At 35.4% G+C, this 16,740-nt stretch overlaps 3 protein-coding genes across 7 annotated transcripts; 2 read left to right on the top strand and 1 right to left on the bottom strand.

Annotated features, from left to right (window-relative positions):
• Positions 1-557: 557 nt before the first annotated feature.
• On the bottom strand, positions 558-3,838 carry LOC122303082 (protein WVD2-like 4). 4 transcript variants are annotated; one of them, XM_043114632.1, is made up of 8 exons: positions 2,776-3,838; positions 2,622-2,667; positions 2,441-2,533; positions 2,230-2,349; positions 1,852-1,950; positions 1,592-1,651; positions 1,404-1,498; positions 558-798 (listed from the first exon to the last, which is right to left on the bottom strand). In XM_043114632.1, the coding sequence occupies exons 1-8, from the start codon at positions 3,690-3,692 to the stop codon at positions 684-686; spliced, it is 1,545 nt and encodes a 514-aa protein (XP_042970566.1). In that variant the 5' UTR covers positions 3,693-3,838; the 3' UTR covers positions 558-683. The 4 variants fall into 4 exon arrangements, with proteins under 4 accessions (XP_042970566.1, XP_042970567.1, XP_042970569.1 ...); XM_043114633.1 differs by having other exon boundaries at positions 558-919; XM_043114635.1 differs by having other exon boundaries at positions 1,397-1,498.
• Positions 3,839-6,652: 2,814 nt separating this feature from the next.
• On the top strand, positions 6,653-9,505 carry LOC122303083 (UDP-glucose 6-dehydrogenase 1-like). The gene is made up of 2 exons (XM_043114636.1): positions 6,653-6,810; positions 7,742-9,505. Exons 1-2 carry the CDS (start codon positions 6,714-6,716, stop codon positions 9,205-9,207), a joined length of 1,563 nt encoding a protein of 520 aa, XP_042970570.1. The 5' UTR covers positions 6,653-6,713; the 3' UTR covers positions 9,208-9,505.
• A 1,964-nt stretch (positions 9,506-11,469) lies between these two features.
• Positions 11,470-16,171, top strand: LOC122303084. Of its 2 annotated transcripts, none has more exons than XM_043114638.1 (3): positions 11,470-11,704; positions 13,446-13,600; positions 14,298-16,171. In XM_043114638.1, the coding sequence occupies exons 2-3, from the start codon at positions 13,453-13,455 to the stop codon at positions 15,587-15,589; spliced, it is 1,440 nt and encodes a 479-aa protein (XP_042970572.1). In that variant the 5' UTR covers positions 11,470-11,704; positions 13,446-13,452; the 3' UTR covers positions 15,590-16,171. The 2 variants fall into 2 exon arrangements, with proteins under 2 accessions (XP_042970572.1, XP_042970571.1); XM_043114637.1 differs by having other exon boundaries at positions 11,471-12,187.
• Positions 16,172-16,740: the final 569 nt, after the last annotated feature.

Consider the following 16,740-nt stretch of genomic DNA (forward strand, 5'->3'; position numbering starts at 1 on the left):
TCCTTTATGCATATGCTACTCATCATCCTAAATCCACACACCACCCTTGATTTTTTGTTTTTTATTTTATTTTATGTAATCTACTCATAACCTATATACTATACACATTTAGTAAGGAAAAAATAAAATTAAAAAATTATGTGTGGTGTAGAAATGGTGAGTAAATTTTTTCATCTTTCATATAATCTTCTTTATGGGGAATAAGGACCTCCTTACTGTATATATGTATGTTAGTTATATATATATATATACGTTATGAAAAAAAATATAAAAGCAGCGAGGCGTGTGGTGTGTGTCTTAAGCAGAATTATTCTTCCTAAAAGAGGTGTGGTGTGTTTATTGAGCGAAAGCGAAAAACATATATACAAATTTTTTTCATTGGCACAAACGCCTCAGAGTTGCCATGTGAATAAACACCTCAGATTAAATTATCGATCTTTGCTAAATTATCAAGTCAATTCTAATATTTTATTGCCATCGTCCCATTTATTTTACTCTTTTGAAAATTTAAAAACAAGAGAAGGAAAGGAGTAACAGAAAGAATCTCACACAGGGGGGGCATCAAAATTGCAACTAAATTGGTTGCTTCATATACAAACTTGAAAAAAGAAAGAAAGAATATGGATTATTTAGTAACTGATGACAATAAAACTATATTATATCCGGAGTTTCTTTCTTGTACTTTAATCTTGGTAACTGTAGGTACTGAGCTCATCCCATGACAGACAGCACTTGATCTTCTTTTGTTGTGGTATGTGGAACTTTGGTTCTCTAGGTACAGTCGGATGCTTCATCGATCTTAACAAACAAAAACCGAAAAAATAAAAAAATAAAACAATATGAGAGACACCTTCCAATCTATATTGTTTATTACAATTGGGGGGTGGGGGGACAAGGATTTTAATAGCTCCCTTTAGACCTGAAAATGCAGCATATATTGGATGTAAATATTGCATCCAGATAGTAAAAAGAGGATCATAGCAATTGTATTTTTAGTTAAGATAGTACAATGAATGATTTGGCATCATGTTTTGTCAGCAAAGTACCTTAACCAGATTCAGCTAAGAGTGGCATCTCACCTCGAAATAATGTAGCACAAACATCAACGAGTGCCGAAGATAAAGAAGATGATCAAAAGAAGTGCTTTTTCCAAATGTAAATCCCCTTATCACTTTGGCCTTATCAATTGTTGTAATTAGCCTATATACACAAGATGCCTCACAGGGAAAGTGTGCCAATGAGATCCTTTCTTACTGTTCTTATGTTGGTTTTTTCAAATTAATGAGTTACGACTTTTCTAAAACTATGTTCATCGGTGTTGAAATACCCAAACAGAAAAGAAAGCCGAAATGAAACCAAGCTCTTACGGAACCAAATGAATAAAAAGCTAGATCACCTTTTACCTTCTGGGAATGAAGGGTCTGTCAAAATAGGGCATAGGCTGTGCTTTAGGAACGAGCTCCTTTCTCAACCTTCTTATTTCTTCTTCTTCTGCCATCTGCAAGAGTGAAACGAACACATACATTTTAGATGTATAATATAAATTTCGTGCTATGGGCTTGACATTTGACAACCATTCCATATCATGTACCTTCTGCCGTCTTTCTCTTTCCATCTTGTATTGCTCGATCAGGCTCATCTTCTCTGCTACCTAGTTATGCACATACAGCGGCAAGAGCATGTATAATCAGGCTAACAAGAACACAAGTATAATCAATGGGTAATGCATACTCATACTCAGGCGAATGCTTTTGGAATGTTTGTTACCTAATTGAAGAAGATAACGCAGGGTAGGATAGAAACAGCATAATAATGCATATGCTAACTAATTGAAATCATATAGAAAAGCACCTGATGGTCAAACTCAGCACGTTCTGCTGCTCGCAGATCACTGTAAAGCTTCAAGTCTACTGGCCTTGTGTTCTCCTTCACTGGAGGCTTTATCAAGCACTGCGATAACAAGCACCAAAACAATGTAAATAAAGATAATAAAGAATAAAACCTCCTTGACTGCATATATGCTGGTAAAGCCAAAAACCTATGAGTTCTTTTTCATTTTAATATCAGTCAAGTACCTGAACTATTATGATAGCACCCACAATAAAACTCAAAGATCAAGATCATGATCACATGATATTTTTTTCGTGATTTTGAACATTGGTCTGCAAATTAAATCCAGAAATTACGGTGCTTAACATTAACTATTAGCTTTTTCCAAAATGGCCTCACCTCTGGTTCATCCGTTGTCCATGGTAGACCTTGTGCAATTGGTATCCGCTGCCTCTCCTCCTCTGTCACCATTTCTTGTAACTTCTTCATAAATTCCTCCTCCTTCAGTCTTCCTCTTTGCTACAATGCAATTCAATTACCAAAGTTATAAGCAGAAGCAATGCAGGTTAGGTTGCAGTTTTCACAATCAATTCACTTCCACGACACTCACCTCTGTCCTTAGCTTGAACGGTTTTTGGCTGGTGACCTTGAGCTGCTTCTTCTTCCATCTACTTCCACCCATTGTACCAGAAGATTCAGAGCTCTGAAATTCAAAAAGAAGAATATTGCATTATCAAGTGAAAACAATTTACATCCTTCCAATAGTCTAAACAAAAATCAATAAATCTTACATTTCTTCGATTCCGACGGCCCCCATTAGAAGTCCTGCCTGAAATGCTGAAGCACCAAAAGATTCCAAAGCAAACCAGATCAGAACCCTCGTAATGGAACTCAAAATAATCAAATTTAAAGCTAAATAAAATAAAACAAGCTATTTCTACCCACCTTCCCTGGCTACTATCCCACGAAGATGAAACTGAAAACCGCGAATCTAAACCAAGATTCTCTGATGTCAGGAACATCTCTGATGGACAGAAAGAAGAAGACGAAACCCGTGTCTCAGGAACTTTAGGAACCTGCAATCCTGGTAAAGCCCATTTCATTGCCTTCTTCTCAGTCTCTTCTGCTTCTTTCTCATCCTTCTCATCCGAGTCCTTCGAACTTGGTATTGAAAGAAGCTTCTCGAAGGCCTTCACCAAATGCTTCACCTTGCCAGACCCAGATTCAGGCACACTTTTCCTTGCTTCTTCCAACAACTTGTCCCTCCTTCTCTTAGCCGATGAACTGCCTACTGGACCGTCTGCCTCATTCCCCGAAAAGATATCATTTTCATCCACCTTCCCTTCATGCTCATCTCCTGTTTTCAGATCTTGGAGCATCAAGCCCTTCTCTATTTCCTCTTCAAGTTCAGTCTCAGCTCTATCAGAAGCCTGCAACTGATCCGATTCCCCCATCTCTTCGCTTCGAGCCTTGAAAAACTCTTCCTGGGATGCCCTCAGATTCTCATAGGCCATACACAAACACTTCGTGATATTACCGCCACCAGCCTTCTCTCTGCACTTACACTCGAACTTCGACCCCAAATTCTCCTTCTTGGATTTTTTTTTCGCCACCACGAACTTTCTCTCCCGAATCTTGTTACGTGGAGAGTATGGGACCGGATTTGGGTTCTTCACAGCTGATTTTTTCGCCTTCGCTGACTTGATAATTGGGGAGTTCGCGGGTCGAGGACCAGGGCTTGAATGAGAGACATTGGGATTCAAATTCTCCGCAAGCTTGGGATTTTCTTGAATCTTTGATCGAGACCCATGTGATTCTTTCACTGGTGTCCCCGCCCTGGAGTTCTTGCCGATCAAGTCCATCTGTAAGTGACCGGAAAAACGCAAAGATTCGCCGTAAAAAAAAATTGTTTGGGAGTTTTCTTTGATGGGGAAAGGAGCGTTTGCGTGAAAGAGGGCTTGTGTTTTGAGAAGGCGGATCTTTTGGAATTGATGAAAACATTGAATGAGGAGGGTTTTAGAGGGGAGAGGAAAAATAGGAACGTTGAGATTATTGGGGCGCTCTAGTAACGGCTAGTTTTTTTGGTAGGGTTTGTGTGTGGTGCGTTTGATGAGCCATTTGAATCTTGTTTTGATTCTCGACCGTCCGATTTTCTGATCAAGATAATCCTAGCGGTAATCATCAGATCTGATTAACAACGGTTATACCAGTTGCCAAATTTCCCCATTTTTTCTGTAACTTACACCGAATATTCTTTTTCTGTAATAGGGAAAAAAGGGAAATTGGAACGGAGGTACTCAGGTACTCCCTGATCTATGATATGATGCAGTGGTTCTGTTTATTGCCCAATGAATGGTTGCCATACTTCTGACATTATTTTGATGACCAAAGCTCCTTTTTTTTCCCTATTTAATGAAGAACAATTTGATTAATTTTTTGCAAAAAATAAAAAACTTGATTCATTTTCCATGTAGGAGGAAGCATAAAAAGGAAAAGCAATGTCTTATCATATATTGGATTGGATTTTGTAATGTAATTTATGAATTGCTAAATAGAAATTTTTTATTTATACAGAAATTTCACAAAAGTAAATTTACAGGCTAACATAATTTGATATAATATATCAGATTGTAAATCTATTTTTATTGTTAACTAAATCTAACATGTCATATAAAATTATATCAATTGAATTTACTTTTATAGAACTATTTATGATTATAGTACTTCTCATCATTGTAGTGACTTTTTTCTTTATATTTAAACAATTAAAAAAAGATAAGGATCATAATATTTTTACTCAATTTATTAACTTCTTTTTACTTGCAAAATTGTACTGATGGTAACGAAGTTTTGTCAAATTTTCGAATCACTCATTTATCATAATTGATATATACAATATATATATATATATATATATATATATATAGTTATTAGGTCAGAGCAATGTGCAAAACACATTTATCTGGTTGGGTGAAACAAGATTTTTAATAAAAAAAATGTTTTTTTTTTAAATTTAATTAATGCATTATTTAATACATAAAAAAAGAGTAAATTTTAGGAAATATCTTTAGATAATGATAAGTTAATAAAGTATAATATTTTTCAATTGATATATTCTAGTCAGATGTCACAATAGTTAATTTACATCTGTAGTTAAATTATATTTTAGTTTAAAATCAAATATACAACATTATATATATACTTGCAAATACTATGTACGGTCGGATTTTTTTTTTTCCTTTTGTGTTCTTTCTCTGGTTTGTTTGTTTGTTTGTTTGTTTTTTTTTTTTTTTTGCTTTTTTTACAAATGTAAATGAATACTATATAGAGATGAAATGTTACAAAACAGAAAAATTGTTTACTAACGTGTAAGTAGTTTTTTTTTTTCTTTTTTATTTAAATTTACTTTTGAGATATGGAAAATATTTTAGTAATATCATTAGCTAGCAAAGCTTTTTCTTGAATTCAAAAGTTGTTGTACTCTTGCATAGCACAAGTTTTTGACCAGATCAATAAGAAGTTCATGCAACCCGATGACCCAAAAGAAATAGAGAGGAGGTTGCCGGCTGATGGAGAGAGAGAGAGAGAGAGAGAGAGAGAGAGAGAGAGAGAGAGACATGATAGAACAGAGTTTTTCATTAGTTTAAAAGCAAAACAACTTGGGGGTAAAAATGTAACTACATAAAAAAAATAAAAAAAATTATTATTCATTATTATAATAGAATAGATATAAAAGTTTCCATTAGATTGCCATATTTGAATATTAAGAAACAAAATATCTCATTAACATCAAAATAGCCATCTCATATTTCTTTCATCACGGTCAACAAGATCTTTCAAGCTTCATTCTTTGACTTTTTCCACGCTAATTTTAATGTTGGATTGGAATACACTCCTCATCATTTTCTGATTCCTGAAGCAAAGGAGTCATAATTCTTAGTTCTGAAGTTTGCCCTTCGTACTTTACCAAACCAATCATTATCGTGTTGTCATTACATTAACGCACATGAAACCATTGTCCTACGAGAACCTCAACTTGTATATACTCTCTGTCAGCACCTTTTCTCACTAAGAATGGAACCAAACTACATTGTTCATGGACGACACATCAAATGGTAATTTAGGTACATGGTTACATGGTAAGGTTTTTTTTTTTAAATAATAATAATAATAATTATACTCTTTTTCAAAAAGATTGAACGGTGTTACTGCCCTCTATAACTGTAAGTAATATTATTATTTAATAAAATCTAATAATTTCCCGGATAGAAAATGAATATATGCTCTGCATCAACATTCTCCACCACATGAACACAAGACAGCACCGCACACCGCACCGTCCAGGAAGCTCGCTCTAGTCACGTCTGTGTGCGCGCGCGCGCCCCTGCTTTACAGCGGTTTGCTTTGTAGAAAACGCGTTGAGAGAAGAAACAGGAGGAATAATCTATCAACAGCTAGCTGAAAGTGTAGTTGCTTCGCTGCTTCTGTAATCCATTCCTTTGACTCGGCATTTCCACGCTCACGTGAGCATCATGGGGTGCTCTTGTAATTTCACTTTCGTCTTTGCAATCTATTAGTGCTTGTCCATCAACCGAGTTTACATTTCTAACCCCTACCGTCTCCCAACTTGTCGAAATAATTCCCTTTTTCTTTTTCTTTTTCTTTTTCTTTTTCTCTCTCTCCCCGAATTTTTGTCTAATTATAAGTGAAATAAAATATTTAGAATTCGAAAAATAATATAAAAAAAAAAAATCGTTATTTCAGTTATATTTTTGGTGCCTAAAATTCGATGCAAAACGTGTTTTTCACTTTTAGGAGAGTTTCCGCATTAGAACCCTTGCACTGGTCTGTCCTTTTTGGAGAGCCCAGGGGTAGTCTTGGACATGCAGCGCGTATATAATAGCTACATCCCCGCTCTTCTTCGTTCACAAAACTCAAAGACTCTAAGAGCGCGAGAGGAGTTGAACCCACGTTCTTCAGGTATATTCAATTCTTTCGAATCGTGTTCTCTTCTAATTATGCGAACTTTATTCTAAATCCTTAGTTTTCGTTGATTTGTACCGAATGTTCGGCCTCTAATATGTTATGTGTTGGTTAATTGGTCGTAGGTTTAATGTCTGGGTTCCTAATCCTCAGATCTGTTTCAATTTTTTCATATTTCTGTTCGTGATCTATTATTCGTTGGCCCTAATAACTATTATGCTTAATTACGGTTACTTTTGTGCCCATCGAGTGTATAATCGAGATTTTTGACTATGGATCTGGTGGAATATGTGGTTGGTAATATGGAATTGTTTGCAATTCAATACGTTTTCTTGGTTATGTTTCCGCTGATCTGTTACTTTCATTTCTATTCTGAGCGTAACATTGGTCATTCTGGATTTGGGTTAGATCTGATTCTTTCAGCTCTGGTAATACGTTCTTTCATAGTTGGTTAAGTTCACAGCAAATGGTGTTACGTTACCGTTACATGCATGTTTTCCCTATATTTAATGTTTCATTCAGCCAGAAAATCAAGCTTTCAGCTTTAAGATTTAAGGAAATCTAGTTAATGCAATCATTTCAAAGTGTCCGTACTTTTAAGATTCGTGGTATTAGGAAAGGAATCAAATTTTTATGTATTAAACAGAGCCCTCCCACCCTCCTTCCCTTCATCCTTCTCGAGATCCATCAGTGGCTCAAAAGTTTTCTGGAATGGTCTGAAACAGGATTTATTTATGTTTCGGTTATAATGGAAAAATGGTGGATACGAGATAGAAAGGAGCTTTCAGCTAGCTCATATTCGGTTTTCCGACTTACCATCCAGAAATTTATGTATGAATGCAAAAAGGAAAATATTTCCCTCTGTTCAATTGTGAGATCTGGATATGGGTTTATCTGTTTCTGATATATGTATGAACATTTTCGTCAGGTTTCAAAGTAGCAAAGCAAAAAATGGTGAAGATCTGTTGCATTGGTGCTGGATATGTTGGGGGCCCAACAATGGCAGTAATCGCACTGAAGTGCCCATCTATTGAGGTGGCTGTTGTGGATATATCTGTATCCCGGATCACAGCCTGGAACAGCGACCAGCTCCCTATCTATGAGCCTGGCCTCGATGGTGTTGTAAAGCAATGCAGAGGCAAGAACCTCTTCTTCAGCACTGATGTGGAGAAACACGTCTCAGAGGCTGATATAGTGTTTGTCTCTGTCAACACCCCAACCAAAACTCAGGGTCTTGGGGCAGGGAAGGCTGCAGATCTGACATATTGGGAGAGTGCAGCTCGCATGATTGCTGATGTATCAAAATCTAACAAAATTGTGGTTGAGAAATCAACAGTCCCAGTCAAAACCGCTGAGGCAATTGAGAAAATTCTGACACACAACAGCAAGGGAATCCAATTCCAAATTCTGTCAAACCCAGAATTCCTTGCTGAAGGGACTGCAATTCAAGATCTTTTTAACCCAGACAGGGTCCTCATTGGAGGCCGGGAGACCCCAGAAGGCCAGAAGGCCATCCAAGCATTGAAGGATGTCTATTCTCAGTGGGTTCCTGAGGATTGTATACTAACCACCAATCTCTGGTCTGCAGAGCTCTCAAAGCTTGCTGCCAACGCCTTCTTGGCCCAGAGAATATCCTCAGTTAATGCCATGTCAGCTCTTTGTGAGGCTACCGGGGCAAATGTAACACAGGTATCATATGCAGTAGGTAAGGACTCAAGAATTGGACCCAAGTTCCTCAATTCTAGTGTTGGCTTTGGCGGATCCTGCTTCCAGAAGGATATTTTGAATCTGGTTTACATCTGCGAGTGTAATGGCCTTCCTGAGGTTGCAGAGTACTGGAAACAAGTAATCAAGATCAATGATTACCAGAAGAACCGCTTTGTGAATCGTGTAGTTTCCTCTATGTTTAACACGGTTTCAAATAAGAAGATTGCCGTTCTGGGTTTTGCTTTCAAGAAAGATACTGGTGACACAAGGGAGACCCCGGCCATTGATGTGTGCAAGGGGCTATTGGGTGACAAGGCCCGACTGAGCATATACGATCCACAGGTCACTGAAGACCAGATCCAGAGGGACCTCACAATGGACAAGTTTACTTGGGACCATCCAATTCACCTCCAGCCAATGAGCCCCACCACTGTGAAGAAGGTCACTGTGGTTTGGGATGCCTATGAGGCAACAAAGGATGCGCATGGTATTTGCATTCTGACAGAGTGGGATGAGTTCAAGGCTCTTGATTACAAGAGGATTTATGATAAAATGCAGAAACCGGCTTTTGTATTTGATGGCAGGAACGTTGTTGATGCAGATAAGCTGCGTGAGATCGGTTTCATTGTGTACTCGATTGGTAAGCCCCTGGATCCATGGCTGAAGGACCTGCCAGCCGTGGCATAGAAGAAGAGGTGCACTGATCGAGCGGCCAGTGTTGTGGTCAAGGAGTGATAGTCTGAGGCAATCAGTTTGATTCTTTATAATTTTTTCTAATGGTTCCCATTGTTTCTTACTTTCCCATGGTAGTCAGATAATTGGTATAATTCTGGTGAAAGTAAGAGGCTCTATGTTTTGTCTTTTATTATTATATTCCAAGTTATAATTTTCTGTCTGTTACATGTTTGCTAGAAAAGCAAAAACCACTTCCATCTGTTGTGTGGTTTAATCTGCTATTATAATCAGAAAGTTCAAATTTTGCAAAGCATCTGTCTCAATTTCTTATCAAGAGAGTTGCAATTTGATAATTCATATCGGATCATCTGCTCACTATGCAAACTGTTGGATTTGGAATTTACCTCGAATTCATATGGGGACAGTTGCAACGTTCGTAGAAATGTCGAAAATTATTCTTACTTGAGTTATCAAATGGGCTGTTGATGAATTGTATTCCAAGATTAATGAGGAAGGACATCTTTTTCTTTTTTCCCTGAGAATAAACCAATCCAAGAACTTGAAAGTGAGCTAAAAGAAAACTGTTTTAGCTGGGGTCAGATCATTCAATCGTTACTGAATTTATACAATACCCACTCACCACCTTTAGTTGATAGGAAGAATAAACTAATAGCTTAGGTGGATGGTATTATAGCAGATTGCCAAACATTTCAAGTAATAAAAATAAAGAAGAGATTGAAAAATAAAAAATCAAAAAAATAAAAACATGGGAGAGTAGAAGGAAGGAAAAATGTGCTCCACTCCCCCAAGATCATGGATTATTTTTACTTATTATTGAGTTTGGAAATGAGCCACAAGGATGGCTACCGACAAGATCAAATGGTATTTTTTTTCATATACTTAAATATTTAAAAAATAAAATAAAATTCACAACATTCATAAAAAAAAAAAAAAATACTTATTTAATCACTAAGTAAAAAATAAAATAAAAAGATGTTGGGAGAAATGCACGGGACCCATTGTCGGGATCCCAAGGTTTTCTCTTTGGCAATTAAACAAAGTTTCCTTCTAATTTAACAAGAAGAATTTCTAAAACAAAAGAACAAACTCAACTATATCATCGTCTCATCAGATATGACAAAATTTAAGATAAGAGTAGCATTGTTCAACTATTAAAATTATTATTTTATAAAATATTCAAACTATATAATTTTATTTATATTTTAATTTCAACCATCAAAATCATATCAACTCATGGATCTTCCTTTTTCAAAAAAATTAAAAAAAAAAGAACTAAGAGATTTTTCTTATCTTGGATCAAACTTTAACAAAGGATATAAGCAATCTTCCGTTGAAAAAATAGTTATAATTTTTAGATAATTTTAATATAATTATTATTAAAATAAGAATTTACTTTATCCTTTTGAATTGTTACTTTTGAGATGATGTGATTAAATTATAGTGAGTTTTTGTTAATAATAATTATATTAAACTTGTATATGAATAGTAACTCTATAATTACCCGAGAAAATTACAAGACTAATGCTATTATATCATTAATTTATTCCACTAACTTTGTCAGCGAGGCTTATTAAAAAAATTAAAAAATATATATATATTCAAAACATAATAACATCGGAAAACATAAAAAAAATGAATAATAAAATTTTAGATTCCTTTTATCCTTTTATATTTTTATTTTTAATAAATCTTATCATATCACATTATCATATAAAAGAGTAAAATAAGTGATAATTTTTTTAAAAACATAAGTGATAAATTAGTAACGTGATAGCATATTGTAAAAGAGAAGATAGTTTTAGATAATTTTTTCAAATAATAATTGTAAAAGAGAATGATAGTTTTAGATAATTTTTTTTATAACTTCTTTTTTTAATTTTGTTTTTTAGTTAGTGATTAAGAAAATATTTTTTTAATGATATTATGAATTTCTTTTAAAATAAAAAAATGAAAAAATAAAAAATGAATAATTTGTTACCTCAAGAGCCATTCTCGTGCTAGCACAGTTCTTACGAGATTAAAACAAATTTAAAAAGTGAGATTAGAATTTTTTATTTTAAATGAAAATTTAAAATATTATTTTTTAATATTATTATTGTTTTAAAATTTAAAAATATTAAATTGAAATTTTAAAAAAATTAAATTATTTATTATATTTTATTTAAACATTTAACAAAATTTTAATGATGACGTCAAAGCTGCCCTAACCTGACATGATCTCCTCCTGGGTTGTCCCCACCCCACTGTCCGTAAATCCCAATTTCCAGAGGGTCATCTTACGTAATTTTCTTCAGATCCTTGACTCGTTCTGCCGTCTCGCTTTTCTCTTTCTCGGCGTCCTGAATCAGATGTTCGTATCCTCGGATCACCGAAACGATAAAATTGGCACCAAAAGCTGTGTTCCTAAAAAACTATAATTCTTTTGGGTCCATTTCCTCATCCCAATCACTGTAATTCCGATCCGGATTCCTACCGATCCCTCAATCAGGTCTCTTAATTTAATCTTTCTTATTCCGATTCACTCTTTCCTCTGCGAATTTATTCCAATTTTACGCCTCCGTGTTTCTTGATTTCAATTCAAGGGTTAGGGTTTCTGAAAAATTGTGGGAAACTTTTCGATTTCGTTAACCTGTAAATCTTAGTGCGTCTATGGCTTTACGATGATCCAAATTCATCTGGGTTGTTCGTAATTCCCCGGATTCTTTTGAAAACTTGAGCAATTTTTTGGATTTCCTCGAAGTTTTCATTTTTTATATTATTTGTATCAATCTATTTGGATACACGCTGTATTATATATCTTAATTTCTTATCAACCTGTGTTTCATCCTTTGAGACTAATCTAGAATTTTGAGGATTTGGGGGTTCTATAAACTGGGTTTTGATTGGTCTTTTTTTATTTGCTCACCTCCCCGTCCGTAGTTATTTTTCTTTTTCAGTAATTTTCCAGGTTACACCAGAGCTTGCAGCTGAGGTATAATTTTATTGTTATTAATTTAGTAAAAGTTATTTTTGTTATTTTAATGTACGAACTTATTTTCAATAAGTAAAACTAAGTTTAAATCATATAATTGCAACACTGTAAGCATCAGAAAAAACCTATATTGGAAAGAAAAAGGAACGAAATAGACTTAAAAGAAAACGATACACGACACTCAAATATGTTCTTTGTTTGTAATGTTTCAAATATTTTGATCAGAATGAGTTACGTACTTGATTTTCAGAAAATAGGGAAAGGATATATAAGTCAAGAATGAAATATTTTGTGGACTACTAATGGGAATTGGTTCTCGTGGATAACTCTGGAAATTGTAGCCCTAAACTGTAGCATGTGTATGATAATTATTCCAGTTGGTGTGTATTATATTTAGATGGTAAGAAGGCACTTAAAACGGGTTAGATGGTTAGAAGTAAGAATGATGATACAAAGTTGACGCCTTCTCTTTTTTAACTGGAATTTCACATCATGGAAATTGGTAGTTCGTTTTTTAAGAAGATAGGTCAAAACATTTTTTTTACAAGTAAAGAAGATAGGTCAAAACATAAAGATGTACATCAATAGAATGGAGGCTTGAACTGAAACTTATATTTGGTTCCGTGATGTCAGTGTCAGCTCTAGAGTTTTAGTGGTATTTAGCTACCCTTAAATCATACGGACTGACTATAATTATCATTTCATATTTGCATTTTTAAATCTCAGTTCTTTATCCTATTGGAAAATATAAGGTTTCTTATTTAGCTCCTTATAGCATTTTTGTTCTGATTGCTTTGAATAAGTGAATTTGATTTTTTTTTACTTATAAAAAAAAAGTGAATTTGATTTTTTGAACTATATGTTAGCTTGAATTAAATACCAGACCTTGTTGTCTTGGAAGTTAATTCCATTGACCATGGACTTATCAAAAAATTCTATTGACCTTGGTACTTGGACCAAATGACATTCCTTCTCCCAGAGGTTTGATAGTTCTTAAATCAGTGTATTCACATGTATACTTCCGGTGTACTTTGGCTATGTCTATCTTTATATCAATAAAATATCTTCTTACTTATAAAAAAAAAGAGAGAGAGATTTGATTTACCCAAAAATAGAAAATAAAAAATGAATCATTATTTTCTTCCTATTTTAAAGAACCCGGTTTACTAATCTCTGCTTCACAAGAAATCTACAATTTCCATGAAAGCTTTGCATAAATTTAATGTTTTGACTCTCTCAAGCTAACTCTGGCTTGTAGGGAAAAAATGATGCACAAGCGGCCTTTTGTTGACGAGGATTCTTATGATATTGCTTCTAAGCAACCTAGATTGCAGGAACATGCTAGTCAAGTTGCTCATACTTTCGACACCGACACAGTCTCTTCTATCAATGCTCCTGAGAAGCCCCAAACAGGTAATATATGGTTGATATTTTCATTCAAGTTGTACTTATCAAAAAAAATATTTTCATTCAAGTTGTTGGAGATCCTTGGTGAGGGAAAATTATATTTTCTTTGTGTCATCCCAACTGGTCTTGCTATAGAGAAGATGCATTTTATAGTTTTGTGCATATAACAACTTGGCGAAGTTGCCTTCGATACTGAAGTATTTAGAATTTCTCGCACAAGTTTTTTTTCATTTTACAAACACAACATGTAAAGAACCCCCCCCCCCCCCCCCCCCCCCCCCCCCCAAAAAAAAAAAAAAACCAAAAAAAAAAAAAATCATTGCAAGTTCTTGATACATGGGTTGGTGTTATTAGATGGATTTTGAGTAAGGAATCTTGTGTATTTGGGCTTTGCTTAGATTTCTATTAACAAAATTATTTACTTAGCAACAAAAAAATGGCGATGCAGTTTGCTTTTTTTCACATATATAGTTACTTAGAATCAAACAACAGGTCGTAGCTGTGACTTTGTTTGTGGTTAAATTATTTGAAAAATCTTTATATATATCTTTTTTCCACTGACAAATAAAGTTGCTCTGGACCTTTCTCATTGAATTTCTTATCACTTGCATATCTTTCATCAGTCACATCAAGATTAATGCCACCACGGTTTGTTGTTTATATTTCAATTCAGTTTTAAACCTGACCTAATTCCCATATGAAGATGGTGAAGGTGGGGCCAAGTTTACTAAATTTCAAGACGAAGGCAGGCTTGTAAATGACTCAGCCACTGAGGTCTCAAATGAGACCAAGGTACTAGAAGCTGGTGTTTCTGGCAGCATTTCCAATTTTTTGTGGTTTAACGAAAGAATTATTGGAGCTGATGTTAGATCAGAGGCAGCAGCTCATTTATCATTTTTTCCTGAATTTTTTCAACCTGGACACCAGCTAAAAGCTTTATATCACTCTGATGAGTTCTATTCATCCCTTTTCAATTGTCCTCCTACAAAGCCTGTTTCTGTTGGACCAGAGCATCAAGCTTTTGTTCCAGAATGGGGTGTACAGCCTCTGAATAACTCTTCAGATCTGAATCAGTCAGATGGAGGCCTTTTCATTGATGATATTAATGAGATGCTGATGGGTAAATGTGTTATTCCAATGCCTAATCTTGAAGCATCTACAAACTCTTGCCATGAAAGTGGCCAAACCAGACATGACTGTAGGTGCCTTGATGAGGGTTCTGTAAGGTGCGTGAGACAACATGTAATGGAAGTGAGAGAGGAGCTAAGGGAAAATCTTGGCCGTGAGATATTTGAGGAGTTGGGGTTTGGTGAGATGGGAGAGGAGGTTGCGAAGAAATGGACTTTAGAGGAAGAACGGGCCTTCCATGAGGTTGTCCTTTCTAACCCTGCTTCATTGGATAAAAACTTTTGGGACCATCTCTTGGCAGTTTTCCCTTCTCGAACAAAGAAGGATCTTGTTTGCTATTATTTCAATGTCTTTATGCTTCAGAAACGTGCTGAGCAGAATAGATTTGATCCGCTAAACGTTGATAGTGACAATGATGAATGGCTGAAGAGTGAACTCGAACCACTAGAGGAAGATGAAGACTCTGTGGTGGAGTCTCCTTTTGATCAAGCTGCTGCTGTATATTATCAGGAAGATCAAGTTGATTTCCTTGAAGACATTGAGGTTGGGGAAGAGGTGAATGATTCAATGGTTGGGGAAGAGGTGAATGATTGTGAAGATGGTGCTGACATTGTAAGTTGCAGGGTTGGATCCAACGAAGAGGATGAAGGAGATATAGATGATATTTCAGGGACACATGTTAGTAATTCCGTTGGTGACTGTCGTCGCAATGTTGATTTAGAGCTTTGTGGTAAAATTTCCACCAGTAATGGTGAGGATGATATTCAAGATGACTCCTGCACATCATTCGAGTGTCAGGAGGACAGGGTCGATACTTGTGGTCCACCTGATGCAAGGATTGATGCTAGAGAGTCCAGTGAAGAATGAACACTTGAAGATGCATCTTAGAAAATAGTTGAGTGGTTGATCACATTCCATCATACATTTATGAGCCTTGCAATAATGAATGGTAGGTGGGCAAGAGTTGATTTTATTACCCATATGCAGTTTGGATGAAGATGTTTCGTTTGAGGAATCTTGCATAATGGCAGGTGCCAAGTATCAAATGCAGCCGATCGTTTCCTCTGGTTCTCTTATCCCCATCAGAAGACAGCTATCAAATACAACTGACCGTTTCCTCTGGTTCTCTCAGTACCATATTAGTCATCTTGGGCATCACTCGTTCCATTCTTTTCAAGGGTCGGATGGAATTTTACAAAATTTCAAATAGATGGCTAATTCAGTTTTCCTTGTAAGATCATATGCGCGTTGGAAGAGGTAGAACCATTTAGTATATTCTCAGGAAATCATTGATCTCCGTGAGTGTCAAATAAATACTAAGAAATTTTGCGTTGAAGTTAGCATCTTGCAGAACACTCATCTGCAAAAACTAAATCTTGTTTATCTTTATCGGGACTAACTTGAGAATGGCATGTGACTCATTTCTGAATGCCAAAGGGCTTCAGTGAATCTTTGCAGCACGCACAGGCAATGCTCTTTATTGTATATGTCTCGTATACTTGGGCTTTTTCCTTTCGTTTCGGTCAAATTGATTACTTTTGTCATGTTTTGCTATTGATTATTTTATCAGTGACTATGCGTCTTCCTTTATCATCCCTATGCTTAAAACTCTGCTGTCTGGACGGCTTCTAAGCATGACAAATGCCAAAAATCCTCGCCTTAGTTTTGTATTAAGCTTTCTTCGGTAGTTTTGTATTAAGCTTTCTTAGGTACTTCCTCCAACAATATACAGCTACATTCTCCCAATCAGCTCCAGATGATCCAAATTGTTACGTACGCTGGAATTTTCTTTTCTTTTCTTTTTCGCAGTAAGAGCGTAAATGACATTAAGGCCACCATCTCATTCGCAGACAAGTTATGTTTGCTGAAACGATCAGAAAAGAAAACTTATTTCCAGCAGAAAGACAATGCAAGGAAAAACCGATCATAAAAGAATAATGGCTAAAAAAAAATGAGAAAAAATAATTTTTTATTATAATATTAATTCTCGCGTATTCTTTTTAAAAAAGAGTAAGATT

Source organism: Carya illinoinensis, chromosome 3 (genome assembly GCF_018687715.1).
Source record: "Carya illinoinensis cultivar Pawnee chromosome 3, C.illinoinensisPawnee_v1, whole genome shotgun sequence".
Lineage (NCBI taxonomy): Eukaryota > Viridiplantae > Streptophyta > Magnoliopsida > Fagales > Juglandaceae > Carya > Carya illinoinensis.

Excerpts from the sequence above, each read along its gene's own strand:
- LOC122303084 (XM_043114638.1), top strand. The coding sequence starts at position 13,453 with ATGATGCACAAGCGGCCTTTTGTTGACGAGGATTCTTATGATATTGCT. Across the intron at positions 13,601-14,297 it reads TCCTGAGAAGCCCCAAACAG|ATGGTGAAGGTGGGGCCAAG; the intron begins GTAATATATGGT and ends TCCCATATGAAG.
- LOC122303082 (XM_043114632.1), bottom strand. The coding sequence starts at position 3,692 with ATGGACTTGATCGGCAAGAACTCCAGGGCGGGGACACCAGTGAAAGAA. Across the intron at positions 2,668-2,775 it reads TGGGATAGTAGCCAGGGAAG|CATTTCAGGCAGGACTTCTA; the intron begins GTGGGTAGAAAT and ends TTGGTGCTTCAG. Across the intron at positions 2,350-2,440 it reads CGTTCAAGCTAAGGACAGAG|CAAAGAGGAAGACTGAAGGA; the intron begins GTGAGTGTCGTG and ends ATTGCATTGTAG.
- LOC122303083 (XM_043114636.1), top strand. The coding sequence starts at position 6,714 with ATGCAGCGCGTATATAATAGCTACATCCCCGCTCTTCTTCGTTCACAA. Across the intron at positions 6,811-7,741 it reads GTTGAACCCACGTTCTTCAG|GTTTCAAAGTAGCAAAGCAA; the intron begins GTATATTCAATT and ends CATTTTCGTCAG.